We start from the raw sequence: 18,567 nt of genomic DNA, 5'->3' as shown, positions 1-18,567 counted from the left end.
CACGTCCCTTCATCCGTTATTTGATTACCAGTGATAAACAGTTCATATAGGAAAGGAGAATATATAATAATTGATCCTTTCTTTGTGTTTACTGGTAGCAACATTAAAGAAACCGAATAAAGCTTTATGAGGAAGCTTCACTAATTTAATAGTTAATATTTCTTATTTGATATTTAAAGGCAAAAAACTGGAGCAAAGTGTCAATCAGGTGTAGGATGCTTAAGGGAATTAGAGGACATCCCTGTAAGATCCCCTCTTCCCATCTCTTACTGACGTGATAAGGAGAATAAGTAATTGCACATTCAGTGTGGTCACATCTATGTGAAATATATATTAATACAAATAATAAATAATAGGTTGTATCAACCTAACAATCTTGGCTACATCTGAGTGGGGGGTTATGGCCAGTTTTCATTTTCTCTGTTATACTTTATCTGCGTTTCCTATTTTTATTAACTTATTTAAACCACTTTATTGAGGTATAATTGGCATGTAAAAAGCTGTATGTAATTAATGTTTACAACATGATGAGTCTGGGGATAAGTATACACCCGTACACCCATCACCACCATCAAGGCCACTGACATACCCATCACCTCCCAAGGCTTCCCCCTGTCCTCTTCACTATAATACCTTTTCCCCGGTCGTCTTCATTATATAATAATTATGTTTTGTGGTAAGAACACTTACCATAAGATCTACCCTCTTAGCAAATGTTAAGTATATGATACAGCATTGTTAGCTATAGGCACCATGCTGTGTAGCAGATCTCCAGAGCTTATTTCTCTGGAAACTTTGTACCCTTTGACCATCTCCTCCCCATTCCCCCTCCCCAACCCCCTGACAACCACCATTCTACTCTCTACTTCTGTGAGTTTGACTAGTTTAGATTCCACATACAAGTGAGATCATATTTTTCTGATTTTAAAAGTGTCCACAGTGAGCATGTGTTCACTGTAGAGTAAGTTTTAAAAGTGATGGTGAGGAAAGCCACCAGCTCCACTTTGATCATCACAGTAGTGAATCGAGGTTACAGAACAGGGGCTGAGGGAAGCTCACGGGGCAGGGGGGTCTGCAGCCTTTCATGGGGATGCGTGAGTAACTCCAAAGTAAAACGAGCCACCAGCTGCACAAGAGGCCACGTGCTGTCGCAACCAGCAGCCTCACCTGTCAAGTGTCTTTTCTAGGATGCTCCATCAGAGGATGCTCTGTCAGTATTGCAGAGACAACGCGTCTGAGGAAACTCATTATCTCCCATCGCCTCCTCCCACTTAACACACTCTCTCCAGGCCATCAAAATAGAAACTTGACCTTTCATTGCAGAAGACATCTCCCCTGCTACAGCCAGTCGGAGGTCTTTGCTCTCATCTCCTTGTGTGTTATCTCCCCTCGCAGTCACAGCCAACCTCAAGGCCCCATCATCTCCCTCCAGCCTCCTATTTGATCTCTGAGGCTCCAGTTTTTCCACGCTCCTATCTGCCCTCTTTCTGCTGCCGGAGCCATGATTACTGACCCATACAGTCGTATGTCTTTCATGTCCCAAATGCTTGGTACTGTACTGTAAATTCAGTAATGATAATGACAATAATAGTGATTTTGATGGCTAACACTGACCACTTAGCACATGACCTGAGCATGCGCTGTCAAGTGTTTTTCACGGAACAGTCCATTTGCTCCTCATTATAACCCTATGATGGACGTACTACAATTAGTCTCATTTTACATATATAGAAAATGTGGATCAGGGAGGTTAATTAACCTGTCTAAGGTCACAGACATAGTAGGTAGAAGAGTTAGAATTTTAACCTAGACTGTTTACGAAATATTGACAGATGAAATGATATTATGTCTGGGATTTGCCTTAAAATACTCCAGAAAAATAGCAGGGGAGGGGAGGCAACAAAAGAAACAAAATTGGCCAAATTAATCATTGTGGAAGCTAGGTTGATGGGTATGTGGCCTGAGCGGGGAGAGGTGGGGCGGGTGTCAGTATCTATTATCGCTACTTTTGAATATGTTTGGAATTTTCCAAAAAGGTTATAAAATGTGAACTTTGTGCCTCCTTCCCCAAACAACAACTATAACAACAGTTTTAGCACCCAGATGCTCAACTGTTAATACCATATGCTAGCAACCTAGCATATGTTTGATGATGATGTTACAAATGAGGGGTTTGGGTTTCTTAGAAGCTTGGTGCCAGAGAAGTTGGAGGTGTTATTCCCATCTCCCCAGACAGAAAAACGTATCCTTTTAACCAAACAACCCAGCTTTGCAGGGGTAATAAAAACTTTCAGTATTGAGCACCTACCATGTGTCAGGCAGCATGCAGGGAGATAACACGCGCAGCCCCCGCCCTGGACAAGCCCGCAGGCTGCCAAGTAAGGGAGGCCACGGAAACACTCTATCCCACTAGAACGTGGGAAGAGCTATATTCTAGCTATGAAAGAAGAAGCGTGTGAGCTCAGGGGAGGAAATGACTCAATTCAGAGAAAAGTTGCATTTATGTTGGGTTTTTAAGGGTAGGGAGGCACTTCCCAGGAAGAGAAAATGAATGTATTTGAGGCAAGAACAAAGTCCAGAGAGGAAATGAATGACTCGCTCATCCAGGGAACTGAGAGTTAGTGAGGGGGCACTGTGTGCCCTGGGGGACACTGTGTGCTGAGCTTTGTGGGTCGGGCTCTCTTCTGAGGGAAGTAGGGAGCCAGGAGAGGTCTTCCTCTTGGGCGTAATCAGAGATGTGACTTGGGAAGATGGCCCGGAGAGTGAGGTGGGCAGGTGGGGCACTGGACGAGGAGAAACTGGGAGACCAATGAGAACTGGGAATTAGGGATGCTGGTGAGGTGGAACTGACAAGACTTGAAGGCGGGATATTGAGATAGGTTGTTAAATCCCACCTCGCCTTTAAGATCATTTCAGGCTGTTTGGAAGCCGTATAATTCCCCAAAGGGTGGAAAGATTCTGGAAAATGACCTATGTTTTGAAAGATTCTCCATCAAGCAGAGATGAGATCTGAGGTAATTTGATGTATCGTCATCCATTTCAATTAGCATTGGAAACAGATGACCTTGTGAGCCCTGGAACCTTCCTTATGTCAGTGTCTGTGTGACTCTCAAGTCTAATTTTTAATTATCTCTGCTCATTTGCTGAGGCACAGAGGGGAACCAAAGGGCTAACCTTTTCTTTCCTGCGTCTTTCTCATTTGCCTGTCAGCTGAGTTTTTCCTCTAAGCACCAAGGAATATCTATTACCTTGAGGTTGCGTTGCCATGGCAACGACACAAAAAACAGGCTCACTATATAGGGGAAAAAAGTAAGCCAAGGAAGGAGGTGTTGCCTTCCAGCAACTTTCCATCCCTACTCAGGGGCTCACTGCCTCAGCCCACTGGGCAAGACTTAGGGGATAGAAGTGCTAGGACACTCTTGTTCCAAACTGGGGTTCACTGGGTGGTCAAACTTGACTGATCCCCAAGGGAGGGCTTTGAATAATAGTCAAAGACCCTCTAGAATCATGAGGAAGGGTGGATCTGGGAAGGTCCCCATAACAAAGAGTTTTGTAGAAGGTGGAGAGGTGGGTGGCAATTCACCCACGCTAATAGGAAACTGAAGTCATATCCTCACCAAGTAGTGTAGGAGATGTTTGTAGACTATTTAAAAGGTCTTTAAAACACTTGCAAAGTCTTTAAAATTCTCTGACCTAGTAACTCCACTTTCGAGAATATATCCTAGGGAAATAATCCTATATCTGGAATAATAATAAGAAAAAGAAGTTTATATCCAAACTGTTTGCTGCAGCTATAACAATAAAAATGAAAGATAACCTAGATGTCCAGGAACTGGTGACAGTGGAGTAAACTCTGATTTACCCATTTGTTGGAATATTATGTGGCCAGGACAGTTTAAAATATTTATGAGTCTATAGAGATAAAAAGCAGTGTGCAAAATTTTTTACACAGTGTGATTATAATTTCTAAAAAAAGTCACACCCCCAAACAAACGAAAAGCAAAACAAACCCCCAACTACACAAAAAGAAAATGTTGGAAGAAAAAAAACAACAAAATATACACAAGGGTTATTGTTGGGTGATGGGAACATAGATTTTTTTCTTCCTTTATTTTTTCTTTCTTTGAAGGGGCATATTTTTAAATGTCTCCATTGAGTATGTTATTTTTTCTATTGGAAGAAAATAATTTAAAAAAAAGGTTCTACAATCTGGAATCAGCCATGTTTCCAAGTGAATGAGCCAAAAGTTTATAGAGGACTGGTACCACAAGCCACTTAATACACTTTTTGGGGGCTTTTCTATTGTCAAAGCAAGTCTAGGTATTGAGGGAGCTACAAAACCAAATGATACGGCACTCTGCCCCTATGGATTTGACAGACTAGGTCTATTAGCTTCTGGATGGTTCCGTAATTGAGCACTCCAAACGGACTTTGACTCAGCCCAGATAATCTGTGTCAACACACAGCAGACAGGTCTGTGGACAACAGAGAATCTATAATTAGCCTCATCATTTTTCTTTACGTGGGATTCCATGCAGGTTTTAAAGAAATTATCCTACGGATGAAGAAAGCCTGGGAGAGTGTTCAGTTTCTCTCTGTGTGTGTGCAGGTGGAATGATGAGAAATCTGCCCGCATGAAGGTCCCATCTGCCTGGATTGTTTTTCTTTGCCACTGCTCATCAGTCTGCAGAGTCTTGGCACAAAGAAGAGGCAGGTACACACGCCTCCCAGCCACCCACAGCCGTTTAAGAAACTGAAATAGATATGGAATAATAGTGTGGATGAAAATAGCTATTTGAGCTCTGATTACTGTAGGCAATATAATAGTAATAGTAATGATGATGATCGTTACATATTTACAACACGCAGTAACCGGCTCACTGGTTTACAGGCATCATCTCCCTTAATCTTCACATCAACTTTGTCCACGGCAGGTGCATTATTTCTACTTTACAGATGAGGAAACTGAGAATCCTAGAACTTAATATGCTCAAAGTCACATAGCGGAAAAAGGCGAAGAGGTAGGATTTAAAGATGGGAACTACGGAGACTTAAAATCTGTTTTATCACAACCATTTAGTCATTTAGGGCTTCTAACACATCTGACAAATGTGGGGCATCACTGCAGTTTTTAAGGAAGAGAAAAGTGAAGCTAAGAGAGGTTGAGTAATTTTCCCAACATCACACAGCTGGAAGCCAGCATAGCTGGGATTCAAACCCAACTTGTGGGGGCCGGCCCCGTGGCTTAGCAGTTAAGTGCGCACGCTCTGCTACTGGAGGCCTGGGTTCAGATCCCGGGCGTGCACCGACGCACCGCTTCTCCGGCCATGCTGAGGCTGCGTCCCACATACAGCAACTAGAAGGATGTGCAGCTATGACATACAATTATCTACTGGGGCTTTGCGGGGGGAGGGGGAATAAATAAATAAAATCTTTTAAAAAAAAGTAAATTTATAAGTCCAATTTATTAAAAAAACAAAACAAAACAAAACCAACTTGTGTCCATGTGTCTCTAACACCTGCTTCCTTCCCCCTCCTACACCACAGGAACCTTGTCACCTAAGTGTGGCAAAGAATGTCAGGCAAAAATTGCATTTCTAACACTTAACAATGGACGCAGTACAGGGCAGATGCTGAAAAAGATTTGTTTAAAGGATGAGTAAATGACATATAAATGCTGAGAAACTCTAAGCGAGAGTTTCAAGGTGCCTCCATCCATCCCAAACATAATAATCAACCACCCAAAAAAAATATATATCTTTGAACCATTATCGAAGGACTGCCACACGTTATGTACCAGGGCGTCCATCCATACCTTACGACTGCAGAGGTACAAATACTTTATCATCTGAGTGATTGGTTTTGCTCTTCCAGAAACTGAGTGCTGCTCTCTTGGGGCCGCCTTGCTGGGAGGTGTCTTTGAATGTCACAAGAAAGGCAGTCACCAGGACAAACTACAGTGGGATCTACTGTGGGGAGATGAAGGAAGCGCCCTTGCAGTCCCAAGAAGATGGTCCCTAACTCTGCCTGGGGAGTGGGAGATTTAGTTACAATCCCTGGAGGCTATGCCATTCCTTCTCAGATGGGAACTCGAGGGATTTCTCTAGTATTCCGGTAGAATCAAACATCTTCCAGAGTGAACCAGCTCACTAACTCCTTAGAGTGGGGTCTTTCAGCCTTGGCACATTCTGGACTGGATAATTCTTTGTTGTGGGAGGCTGTCTTGTGTATTGTGGGATGTTTAGTACCATTCTTGGCCTCTACTTGCTAGATGCCAGTAGTATCCCTCAGTTGTGAGAACTAAAAATGCCTCCAGACACTGCCAACTGTCCCCTGGAGGACAAAACCACTCCCAGTTGAGAACCACTGCCTTAGGGAAATGGGAGAAATTAGAACTGGGAGGCTGGAGGGGAGCCAGGTCCATGGCCACACGGCAGGTAAGCAAGCACAGGTGGAGACAGGGCTCTGAAGCTACAGCATCTAAAACAGTGCTCCTTTGCCCTGATTCTGCAGTCGTGGGAGGTAAACAGGGATGGCGATCCCGACAGCATCCTAAAAGCTGCCATTTGCTCTGTGCGAGCCCTATGGTCCTAGGAACATTATTGCTCTTGGAGGTTAAATGACTTGCCTGAAGCCACACAGCTAGTGAGTGGCAGGTCTCTGAATCCAACGCGCTGTGCTTCACTGTCCACATGTAAGTGACCCTGGGGCCTCCCTTAACTTGATCCTCCTAAGTTGGGAGAGTCATTCATTGGAGAAGGGGAGAGAGAGGGCTGTGGGGTGCAAGACTCCTGTTCCCCCAAAGAATCATTTCCCCTTCCAAGATTTCACACGATCACCGCTACAGTTACCACTCTGACCTGTGGAGGGTGCTGTTGTCCTTCCCTGTCTGGCCCAAATGTGGCCGTTGTAATTTTTTACTTAATTATCAACTGAGTTGAGAATTGGTTATAACATGTAAATAAGACTTAACTAAAGGCTTGAATATAACCTACTCATCATCTTCAGATTAAGACTGTGACATCTCTTATCCTGCATCATCGTCATATGATTATCATCACATCCTGCAGGGAGAGAGAATAAAGAATACTAAGGAGGAAATTAGGGGTGAGAGGTAAAGTGACTTGCCTAAGGACACACAGCTAACAAGGGACAAAGCTTGGGTTAAAATCCAAGTTTTTTGGCTTGAAAAGCCTGCCTCTTTCCACTATTGGAAGACTGAAGTCAACGTGCAGGTTTAAAGTCCAGACAGGTTGACCTAATGACTTACAGGCAAGCACTGGTCATTCTCTCATGAGCAACAGCACGAAGGAGGGAGAGACAACCGGGTCTAGTTGTCAGAACACCTACGGTGGAGTTCTCGCTTCTACACCCCCAAGGAATTTTGACCTTTTGTTACCTCACTTTCCTGCCTTCAGGTTTTCATCTGAAACAGGATGGGGCCAGGGGTGTCTATCTGAACCCTAGTTGCAGGTGTTTGAGAACCTCCGGCCTGTATATCTCATGGCTCATTTTTAGGAGCCAATGAGAACTTGCTTGCTGCTCCGTCTGTGGGGTTCTAGCACCTTCATCCTCGCTGCCTCCAGAACTGAGAGAGCCACAGCGACCTTTCTAGAAATGACTGCATTTGAGGCTTGGCCAAGCCACCAGGGGTGCAGCCACCTGCTATCGTGTTACACACCAGTTTGCAGAGACCCTGGCCTCAGACCACGTACTCCCCCTCTCTGCAGCCTCAAGACCGTCCTCACTTCTGAGAGCTTGTCTCTGAGACAGAGCAGCTGGGTGAATGACAGAAACACCAACCCAACCAATATTGGTCCATCTGATCCATCCATTCAGCAAACATCTCCAGGGGTATGCCACCTCCTCCCTGGCCTTAAGAGCTCATTGTTGGGGAACAGGGAGGGCCAAACAGATCAAAACACCAGCATGCAGAGCAGTGGGGGTTCCTTGGGAGGATGAAGTAAGCACTGTTGACATCCCAAGAAGATGGTCCCTAACTCTGCGTGTGGAGTGTAAGGTTTAGTTACAATCCCCAGGGGCCACACTACTCCTCCTCATGATGGAAATCTGAGGAGTCTTTCTAGTACTCCAGTACAAATATACCTTCCAGAGTGATCCAGCTCAAGAAATCCTGGGAATAGCTTTGTCACTGGGAGTCCTGGAGCCATTGCCCTGGAAGGTCAGCCTTCATGAGGTCAAGTGACCTCCATTACTGCCCTTCTGCTCTATACCTTGACACAGAAGATTAAGCCTGAATTCAGTGTGGCGGGTTTGTGCTGGGCTCTGGGACAGAGCGAGTGCAGTGGAGACATAGTGGGCACCGGAGCTTTAAGCCCAGCCTTGTCACTTATAAGCTGGGTGACCTTCAACAGGTCACTCAACCTCTCAGAGCCTCAGTTTTCTCCTCTGTAAAGTGGCATAACAATGCCTACCTCATGGAATGGCTGTGAGGATAAAATGAGATAAGGGGGTGAAGCCACGAGCACAGAGCAGGCATATAGCAGGAACTCAATAAATAACAGGTCCTCTCCTCCTCTTTACCCTGTTGGAGCAGGACATTCAGTGTCATGGCCAGGGTGAAAGTGACCTTCAACAGCAGGGAGATGATTGGGGCTTTCTGGGAGCAGAATAAGGACCTTATGAAGACCTGGTGGATAAAATGTTTTTGTTTCATTTTTTTCATTGAGTGTACATGGGACTTGGGGCAGAATGTGTGTATCAAGAGAGATAAGGCTGGATGGGCAAGATGGGCAGGGCTTTAAGTGCCACAGAGTGTTTCAGGCCTCAGGCAGTAGAAGAAAGGGAGCTGTACTCCGTATGCCGGGGGGTGATGCATCTGAAGGGATGCATGAGGATGGCACACTGAGTGGAGTGATGGCTGCTCCAGTGGGGGAGTAGAGTGCCCGTGTGGACTCAGACCTGGGTTCAAACCCCAACTCTATCACTTATCAGCTGTATGACCTTGGGCATGTCCTGTAACCTCTCTGCTCCAAAGTTACTTATCTGCAAAGTGGTGATAGTTATTATCAGCAACTGTAGCTTTGGGGGCTTGCACGAGATGGCATATGAGAGTGCCTTGCATGGTGCCTTCCACATAATCCAAAAGCTACTCTAAGTGGTGGTTGAATCCAAGGGTGTGCTGGAGCTCCTACTGGTTCGTGAAAGCTGACTGTGTGTTTCTCTTCCCATTTCTGAGTTCAGTGATGTCATGTTGGTTGCTTGAAATTAGCCATAGTGGGAATATTTACACCATGGAAATTGGCAACTGCTACAAATCAGCATATGGCGGCATACCACTGTTTCAATCTAAACCTGTTTGATCTAGACTAATGGGAGCAGGAGATCCCAAAGGTAGAGAGTAACTGTTAATGCAACCAAGCTGCCTCCAGGCCTTTCTGCCCCCAGAGGGCCCAACAAGCAGACCCCACCAGAGGCTGGGTCTCATCTTCTGAAGATTCCCAACTGCAAGTGACTTTTGCTTCATCCAGGTACCTCCTAAGTACAAGTAGCATATTTAGTAACATGTTTAAAAGAAAACTCTGTGCTACTTTCGTAAATGGAAACAAATCAGTACTTTTGCCCTGAAAAGTTAAACATAATAAGCAAAATAAAATGAAACAATTTTATTACATTCTAGCTTGATACCATTGCCTGCCTGAAGACTCAACCCTGAGGCCTGCTCCCTCTTTGTTAAAAAGGGGGAGAAACAAGAATTCTAGAGGCGTTAAAGCATGTTAGCACCCCACAGAGACTTTACTCTTGACATAATCAGGAGGATCAAGAGAGAAATGCAGGGCCGGCCCCGTGGCTTAGCGGTTAAGTTAGCGCGCTCCGCTGCTGACGGCCCGGGTTCAGATCCCGGGCGCGCACCGACGCACTGCTTCTCCGGCCATGCTGAGGCCGCGTCCCATATACAGCAACTAGAAGGATGTGCAACTATGACATACAACTATCTACTGGGGCTTTGGGGGAAAAAAAAAAAAGGAGGAGGATTGGCAATAGATGTTAGCTCAGAGCCGGTCTTCCTCAGCAAAAAAAGAGAAGGATTGGCATGGATGTTAGCTCAGGGCTGATCTTCCTCACAAAAAAAAAAAAAAAGAGAGAGAGAAATGCAAAGGAAATACCTTTCCCACCAGGTGATTCAATGTGGGGCTATACCATGTTCATGCCTACCCTACATCATCACACATGAGACTAGAGCTTTCTTTGGGGAAACACTATATTAGATGATGCTAGAAGATTCAAAGGCAGAAAGAAAATCATTATTATTTTTTTTTAATAAAGCATGGATGTATCATTGAGCTGAATGCAAATTCATATTAATTTGTAAACCAAAGTCAGTGTTGTGTTGGACCGAGCTTGTACTAGCTCATGAGAATCGATGGTTAAATTTTCAGGAATTTTGCCAGTCAATGGACAGCACATTGGTAGCTTGATTTTGGCCATGATGGAAATCTTTATGCCATGGAAATTGGCAAAGGCTACAAATCAGAGCTTCCCACACCCCCAAGATCCGATTGTTAAAACACTCAGTAGCATGCCACTAGCTAAAGCTTTCCATGCCACTTTGAGCTTGTTTAAAACTCTTCAGGCTATAGCCTTAGATGCCTGGGGATGTCATTCCCTTTCTCCTGCCTTGGAGAATTTGTGTGGAAAAACTTGAGATGCACTGAGTAATGTCCTTAAGCCTGATGACCTCATTTCCATTATTGCATCTTAAAGAAGAGTGATGGAAACCACTGCTGAGAAATTGGCTGTAATTGATTACTGTATATAAAGCACACTGACAATCCTTCCTTCCAGCCCACACTCTTTAATGAGCTGTTTTAGTGCTGGCTCTGCTAAATGTTTGGAATTTATAATGCCCCGGAAGCTCATCAATTTCTGAGGGTATAATGACTATTAGGAAAAAACAACAACAACAACAAAACAGATATAAGATAATAAATTGAGAGCAGGAATTTTGTACCCTTTGTATCACCTCATGTCAATACTGTCTGTTTTATTCCAAGCCTTTCTGTGTATCTTTTTGGTCCAGAATCTCAAACGCTTTGGTCTTTACTTACCCAGGAAAAGAGAGGGACCACACCCAGGTGACCTGGTATAGGGGAAAGGGTGGGGCTTTGGAATTAAGTTTCTGGGTGGCTATATCTGGCATGCAACTGTTACCATTGGTGTGATAGTAAATGTGTAACAACACATTTGTTTTGTATGGGGGGGAGGGGGGAGCCCTGATTTGTAACACTTGCTGATTTCTTGATGCAACTACTCCCACTGCAGCTGATTTTAAGCTACAAGGTAATGCCACTGAAGCACAGCTGGAAAGAGATGCAGAACAACGGGCTCTCAGGAGCTGGTGCACACTGGCTCCAGCACACCACTGAATGCTGCTCAAACAAATCTCCAGTCCTTCCAATGTTTCAGAGAACTGGTAAGTGCTCAGTCCTACAGACAGGTGTAGACAGGTACTTTCCCAGATTTAGCTTGGAGAGGTGGTGACAAATTGCAGCCAGCAATGGAAGGGTTACCCCACTGTCCTCTGTGGGTGGAGCCTGTAGGAACCACAAGGGGGCAGGAAAGCGCTCTCAGGGGAGGAAGCAGCTAGAACTTGGAATCCAGGATCTGAGCAGTCCTGGTGGGTACAGGTGGCAGAGGTCTGAAGCTTCCTTCCAGGAATGGGGAAAGGATCCAGGGACACATCTGAGCCAACTTGCCCCTTTTCTCTCATCCCCTCACTCATGTTCCCACTTCATCTTCCTCCATTTTTTCTTAGCATCCATCACCTTCTAATATAAAGTGAAAAACAATGTACTTATTCATTATGTTTATTGCTTATTATTTCCTTCCCCCACTCATCCACCACCACACAGTAGAATGTAAGCTCTAGGAATGTTTTTTTGTCAGTTTTATTTACAGGAGTAGCTCAAGTGCCTAAAACAAAGCCTGGCAAATTGATGGAATTCAATAAACATCTATTGAATCAGGATCCAGTAGGCAAGCGAGAGAGACACAAGACAGCAGCTTAGAGTAGGGGTTCCCAACTTGCAGTGAGCATTAGAGTCACTAGGGGAGCGTATTAAAATGGAAGACCTGGGACCCATCTCCAATAACTTCTGATTCACAGGGTCAGAGGTGGGGCTCAGGAATTGGCCCCAAGTGGTCCACACTCTGAGAAACTCAGTCTCTGTAGTCAGAGGGAGTAAGCAACAGCAGTTACTGCTCATCAGAGGAAGGGTGCTGCCCTTCGTGCTCTTAGAATCACCCTTCCCAGGCGGTGGCAGGAGGCTGAGTGGATCTGCCAGAGGGTGCCCAGGCAGGGAGACATGAGGCAACCTGTGCTCCTCACTCTGGGTGGGTTCAGACCCACTTCAATTATCGGTGGCTTTTCTAGGGCCTAACACCAGCATCAAATAGACTTGGTGGTGAAATAAGTGACCATCCTACCTGTCCAGAGCAATGCTTCTTATTGTTGGAATTGCACATCTTCCCAACTCCTAAACCTTCAATGACTTAGCATCTTCCTTCAGAAGACTATGGTTCTAACTCAAGTCTTTGCACACGTTCCCTTAGGTAGTTGTTAACTCTCTTTAAACCCCTGGCTTAGCAGCCCCTTTTGAATCCTCACCTAGTAGAGGCATCACTGTTGGCTTAATGTTCAGCTTGTCTCTCCCTTCATGTAATTCTAGTAATCCAACTCGCCTGTCAGACAGGTCTTTCTCCTGGTCTCAGGGCTTGGCTCCTTCTCTTCAGTGTTGGCTCTTACATGAAGGTGAGAGGCACGCGCAATGTGGTAGAAAGAGCTGCCTGCGTGGTGGTTTGAGAAGATTCAGGCTCTATGACTGCACTTAGTAGCCCTGGGCAAGTCATGAAGCCACTCTGAGCCTCAGTTTCTTCATCTCTGAAATGGGATACACATTGCTCCAGAGGGTTTTAGTGAGAAGGAAATATGGCTACAGACGTACAGTGGTTCTTTAAGCTTAAGTCTCAGTATATTGAGATAACCAGGAATGTCCATGGGTTTGGAAGCCCCCACTGTGCCCCTCAGGTCTTTCCCAATCAGCCCAGGGAATTTGTCAGGAAAGTCATCAGAGCTTTGATCTCCCTGCAGCTTATCATGCCTCGCGCTGTCTTCCTACCTGCTCTGCCCTCACCCGGCCATATGTCACCGATCCTTGGGAGAGAAAAATCAGGGAGTGTCAATAAGAGAGGAAGGCAGGATGCTCTGGAGAATGAAATGAATGTTTCTTAGGCATCTGTGATGTTTTAGACAGTGCCGGGCACTTCAGATTTATCATCGCATCAGAATTCTCAACAGCCCTGCCAACGGGTGTTATTACTCCAATTTGATGGGGAAAAACTGAAGCCCAGAGGGGTTAGACATCTTGTCCATGGTCACACAGGTGGTTCACACCAGTGATGGGCTTCAAACTCCGGTCAGCTTAACTTTACAGGCAGTACTGATATTATTGAGCACTCTGTCTCCCGTAATGGCTGTGGATGCAAACCAGGAAGTCTGAACCTCTCTCCACATTTCTCACTTCCCATTCTTTTTTTTTTTTTTTTTTTTCCCAAATCAGTACATAGCTTTTATTGCGTCTTTAAAATATCACAAATAAGTCTGAGGAATCATCTGGCATCTTGCTGTTTCTGTAGCTGGACAACTTAGATCTTATTCATCAGGCTGCTGAACTGTTCCTTTTTCAGAAAAATAGATACCATCCAAAAATTTTCTGATATCCTTGTTTTTAACTGTTGTGGCTTGCTGAATCAAAGCAGCTGAATTTGATACAAGTTCAATGTCGTTTCCTTCAAGAACTAACTCATCTTTCTGGGCTTGAGATACTGAACAAGCAATGCCCGGCCTCATCCGAACCCTGCGGATGTATTTTTCACCCAAGAAATTTCGGATTTCAACAAGAGAACCATTCTCCTGAATAACGACGTTGATGGGGAAGTGAGCATACACAGACCTCATCTTGTAACGGAAGCCCAGTGTAACACCCTTGATCATGTTCTGCACATGACTACAGATTGTGCGAACAGTAGCCAGTTCCTTTCTATTTCCCCACCATTTGTCAACTCGGACCCTCTTCTTTTTCTTTCCAAGGAGACTGAGTTCTACATTGATGTGATTGAAGTCCCTCCGCAGGGTTCCTCTGGGGCCTTTCACAATAACTGTGCGTTCCTTGAGGGTGATGTCGACATTTTCCGGAATGTCGACAGTCTGATTGCTGAGAATGGTCTTCATTCTCGCAGTAGATGCGGCAAAAAGAGCTCACTTCCCATTCTGACCTTCATCCTCTCTCTGCTTCTGCTTCTTTCTCTGTCTCTCTGTCTCTCTCTGAGGTTTGGGGTGAGGGTAGGATTTTCTCGTAAACATCATTGAATGGTCAGTGGAGGAAGTAGTGGGTACAAAGTTCTTTCTGACTGGAAGGAGTTAAAAAAAGTCCTGGTGCCCCAAAGTGGCTTTTCCCCTCTGATTTTTCAAAGAGTTGTAATTCTGTAGTGTTACCTGCATTGCCAATTTACAGTCATGTGTCACTTAACGATGGGGTGCGTTCTGAGAAATGTGTTGTTAGGTTATTTCATCGTTGTGTGAATATCATAGAGCGTACTTACACAAACCTGGATGGCACAGCCTACTACACACCTAGGCTGTATGGTACGAATCTTATGGGACCACTGTCGTATATACAGTCTGTTGTTGACTGAAATGTTATTATTCGGAGCATGACTGTATTTCATTATCTGTAACAAGCAGTGATGACATTTCTTAATTGCACTCCATTGAAATCTCAATTATCATTAGAAATATATCAGATTAGATGAAGAGATATCTCATACAACTAAAAAGAAATTTCACTCTTGAAATCAAACTTTTATTTTTTTCAGAGATGCCACACACTCTGTGGATCATTTTGCTGGTTTCAGTTGAAAGTTAGAACCAAGTGGAATAAACTACATTTGGTAGGGCAGAAGTAGGAGAAAAAAGACCCGCCCGAAGAACTGTTCTGTGGGACCATAAAGGATCATAAGGCATTTTTCTCTCCACTCAGGGTCCCTTTAAGAGGTTACAAGAGAGGCGGGTCCATTAAGCTGCCATGAAATTGTTGCCCAGCCTGCAGAGTTGGTCCACGAGACCTGGCCCTCTTCTTACTCATCCTTACACCTCCATCATCTGATGCAGGACCTGCCATAAATTGACACATCCTGCTTGGCTTCGAAACTCTAAGACGCCAGACAATTAAGCACTCTTCCATTTTAGGGTTGAGCAATAAACCCATCTTGTCTCCCTCTGTCGTCTTGACTGTAATTCCCAGTTCTCTGTAGTGGTCACTGTTTAGTGTCTTAGTTTTCAAAGAAGCATTCCACATACCACTGTATTAGTTTCCTCTTGCTGTTGCAACCAATTACCACAAACTTAGTGGCTTAAAATGACACAGATTTATTATCTTACAGTTCTGAAGGTCAGAAGTCCAAAACGGCTTTCACTGGGTTAAAATCAGGGTGTCAGCAGGGCCGTGTTCCTCCTGGGAGAATTCCTCTAGGGGAGAATCTGTTTCTTTGGGTTCTGCCTGCTTTCCTTGGCTCACGGCTCCTTCCTGCATCTTCAAAGCCAGCAGCATCTTCAAATCTCCCTCTGAATCTGACCCTCCTGCCTCCCTCTTATAAGGACCCTTGTGATTACAATGGGCCCACCTGGTTAATCCAGGAAAACCTCCCATCTCAAGATCCTTAATGTAATCGCATCTACAAAGTCCCTTTTGTCAGGTAAAATAACACATTTACAGGTTCCAGGGATTAGAATGTGGACATGTTTGGGGGCTGTTAGTCTACCTGCTACAACCACTATCCATTTGGTTTTTCAGGCCAAAAATCTGGGAGTTTTTCTTGATTTTCTTCTTCCCCTCAATCTTGACATCCAACCTACCAAAAAGTCTGGTTGGCTCAACATCCAAAATATATTCTGAATTTGACCACTTTTCGCCTCCTCTTTTTAACCGCTGTAATCCTGGCTACCATCATCTTTTCTCTGAATGACTTCAGTAGCCCCCTAATTATTCTCCCTACTTCTACTCTTATTCTGCTTTCCTCAGAACAGTCTATTCTGCATAAAGGAACCAGAGGACCTTTGAAAACAAGAAAATCAGACCATCTCAATCCATTGCTCAGAGCACTCCAATGGCTTCCTTCCATCATAGAAAATTCTTAGGTTCCTACTGTGTCTCCCGCCCCACACTGTGAACCACCCGCCCGCTTTTCTGATCTCATCTACTGTTCCTTCCCGTCTTAGTCCTTTTGCACTGCTATAACAAAAATACCATAGAATGGGTGGCTTATAAACAACAGAAATTCATTTCTCACAGTTCTGGAGGCTGGAAAGTCCAAGATCATGGTGCTGGCAGACTTGGTGTCTGAGGAGAGCACATTTCCTCGTTCACAGACACTTTTTGATGTGTCATCATATGGTGGAAGGTGCAAGGGAGCTTTTTAAGGCCTCTTTAAAAGGGCACTAATCTCATTCACGTGGGCTCCATCCTCATGACCAAATCACCTCCCAAAGGACCCACCTTCCATCACCTTGGGAGTTAGGTTCCAACATATGAATTTTTGGGGGACAAAAACACTCAGACCATAGCACTCCCTCACTCCCCTACTCCAGCCATATCGGCCTTATTGCTATTTTTTCAAATGTGTCCAGTCCATTCCCACCTCAGGGCCTTTGCATGTACTGTTCCCCCTTCCTCCTGCTCTGCTTGAGTCTGCTTCCTCACTTCCCCAGGTTCCTATCCATAAATTACTTCTTCAGGCTTTCAACTCCCCTATCTGGAATAGCTGCCCTCCTTGTCCCTCCTCAGTGCATCTCTTTAGCTTGTTTTATTTTTCTTCCTATAATTTTAATTAACTGAAATTATTTGGTTATTTTCTGTTTATTATTTTATCCCAATACAAATTAATGTTCTATGAGGGCACTGTCTGCAGAATCCCCCACATCTTGAACAGTGAATGGTACATGTAAGTGTTTAATAGATATTTGAAGGAATGAGTGGATTTCTGATTTAATCAGTCGTCACAATAGCCCTGTAAGGTAAATACAGTTTTTGGAGTCAGGCAGATATGGGTTTGATTCTGGCTTTGTCATTTATTAGCTGAAGGACCTTGGGCAAGTTACTTAACCATTCTGAGCTTCAGTTTCCCCAACTGAAAACAGGAACTAAGATATACTGCAGGTTTACTATAAGTGCAAATGAGATAGAGTAATGAAACTGCAAAATGTGATACCTGAAGTATTCTATGACATTAATTTCCTTTTCTTCTCTTGGCCACTGAAGTTATCAAGAACTTAGAGGCTTGAGGTAGAGACACTGGTGCTGCACATATCTGGTTCTCCTCTCCTTCCTGGACACTCTAGAAAACTACATTTCCCAGCCTCCTTGCAGTTAGGTGGGATCATGTGACCAGTTTTAGCCAATGAGATTTGTGTGGGAGAATATTCCCCAAGTCCTTGGAATCCCACCGCATTGTCCCTCTGTGTAGCGTTCCAGCATGCTTGAGTCCTAATATTCATTCTCTTGTGTGCTATCTCAGCACTCCTGGTGAAGAAAGACCCGTTTTGTTTTTTCCCTTTGGATTTCTGTGAATTCATGGAGGCAAACAAGAATGCAGGTTTGTGGGCAGAGCAGAGAGAAAGAGAAGCCTGAGGGTGCTGTGGCTGGCATAAATAATGAGTGGTGATATCTCAGAGATTGCTTCATTGGTAGGAGGTGGCATTCTTTTTCCCAGACACTCTCTGTTTCTATTGTGGGTTCTAAATGGTGAAGCACTGTCCTGTTCTTCCCCCAAATTTGAACTACTGCATCGCTAGGATTTGACAATCTGATGGCAGAGACAGTTATATGTTGTAAAGAAGTTAGTTTCCCAAACTGTGTTCCATGGAATGCTACTGCCTCGGGAAATTTTATTAAGTGAGCTACAAAGAAAAGAGTTTTCATAGTCAAATAAGTGCAGTATATAAGTATATATAAAGCATATAAGAAATAAGGAAAATGCAGTATACTCTATCAACAAGAAGTCCTGCAGGAGAGAAACCTGTTGAATTTTGTTTAATCATTTAAGCATTTCTTAAACTTACTTTATTTCAAGCTTATATGATGCATTTCCTGCATTTCCTCTTCCCATCTTGCGACAAAAGAATAAGAATCCAAATACTACGCTGCACAAAATGCCCAGGTACGGACGAATGAATGAAAACCCAAGGCACATAATAAATGATTACTCTCTTAGTGGCAAAACAGGCAAAACATCACAGTCAAGATACTTTTTTTTTTACATTAGATTAAAAGTTTTCTTATCAAAAATAGAAAGTTAAAGTCCACATAGCTGCTTAGGTGTAGAATTTGGGTTTTCCCCCCTAATGTTGTGAACGTAAATATATTACTGCTACTATGTGCCAGCATTCACTAAGGCTAAGATATTTCTTTCAGCTGTGTGGTTTTCATATCTCTTGGGGGTTTTTAAGCTATTACCACATATCCAGACTTCATGATTTCCAGCTAGGTTTCC

The 18,567-nt window shown here is 44.1% G+C and overlaps 2 protein-coding genes across 2 annotated transcripts in view; both read right to left on the bottom strand.

Annotated features, from left to right (window-relative positions):
* The window catches only part of VAT1L (vesicle amine transport 1 like), a 145,149-nt gene that overhangs the window by 16,373 nt on the left and 110,209 nt on the right, over nt 1-18,567 (bottom strand). The gene's annotated exons all lie outside the window — the stretch shown is intronic.
* On the bottom strand, nt 13,577-14,271 carry LOC131396227 (large ribosomal subunit protein uL6-like). The gene has a single exon (XM_058528330.1). The coding sequence runs from the start codon at nt 14,249-14,251 to the stop codon at nt 13,673-13,675; it is 579 nt and encodes a 192-aa protein (XP_058384313.1). The 5' UTR covers nt 14,252-14,271; the 3' UTR covers nt 13,577-13,672.

The sequence above is a fragment of the Diceros bicornis genome, chromosome 32, assembly GCF_020826845.1.
Source record: "Diceros bicornis minor isolate mBicDic1 chromosome 32, mDicBic1.mat.cur, whole genome shotgun sequence".
NCBI lineage: Eukaryota > Metazoa > Chordata > Mammalia > Perissodactyla > Rhinocerotidae > Diceros > Diceros bicornis.
Note: the sequence above shows the minus strand (reverse complement) of the source record. Positions and strands in the feature narration are given on the sequence as shown.

Bases quoted from the DNA above. Each gene is read 5' to 3' on its own strand.
- LOC131396227 (XM_058528330.1), bottom strand. From the start codon at position 14,251: ATGAAGACCATTCTCAGCAATCAGACTGTCGACATTCCGGAAAATGTC.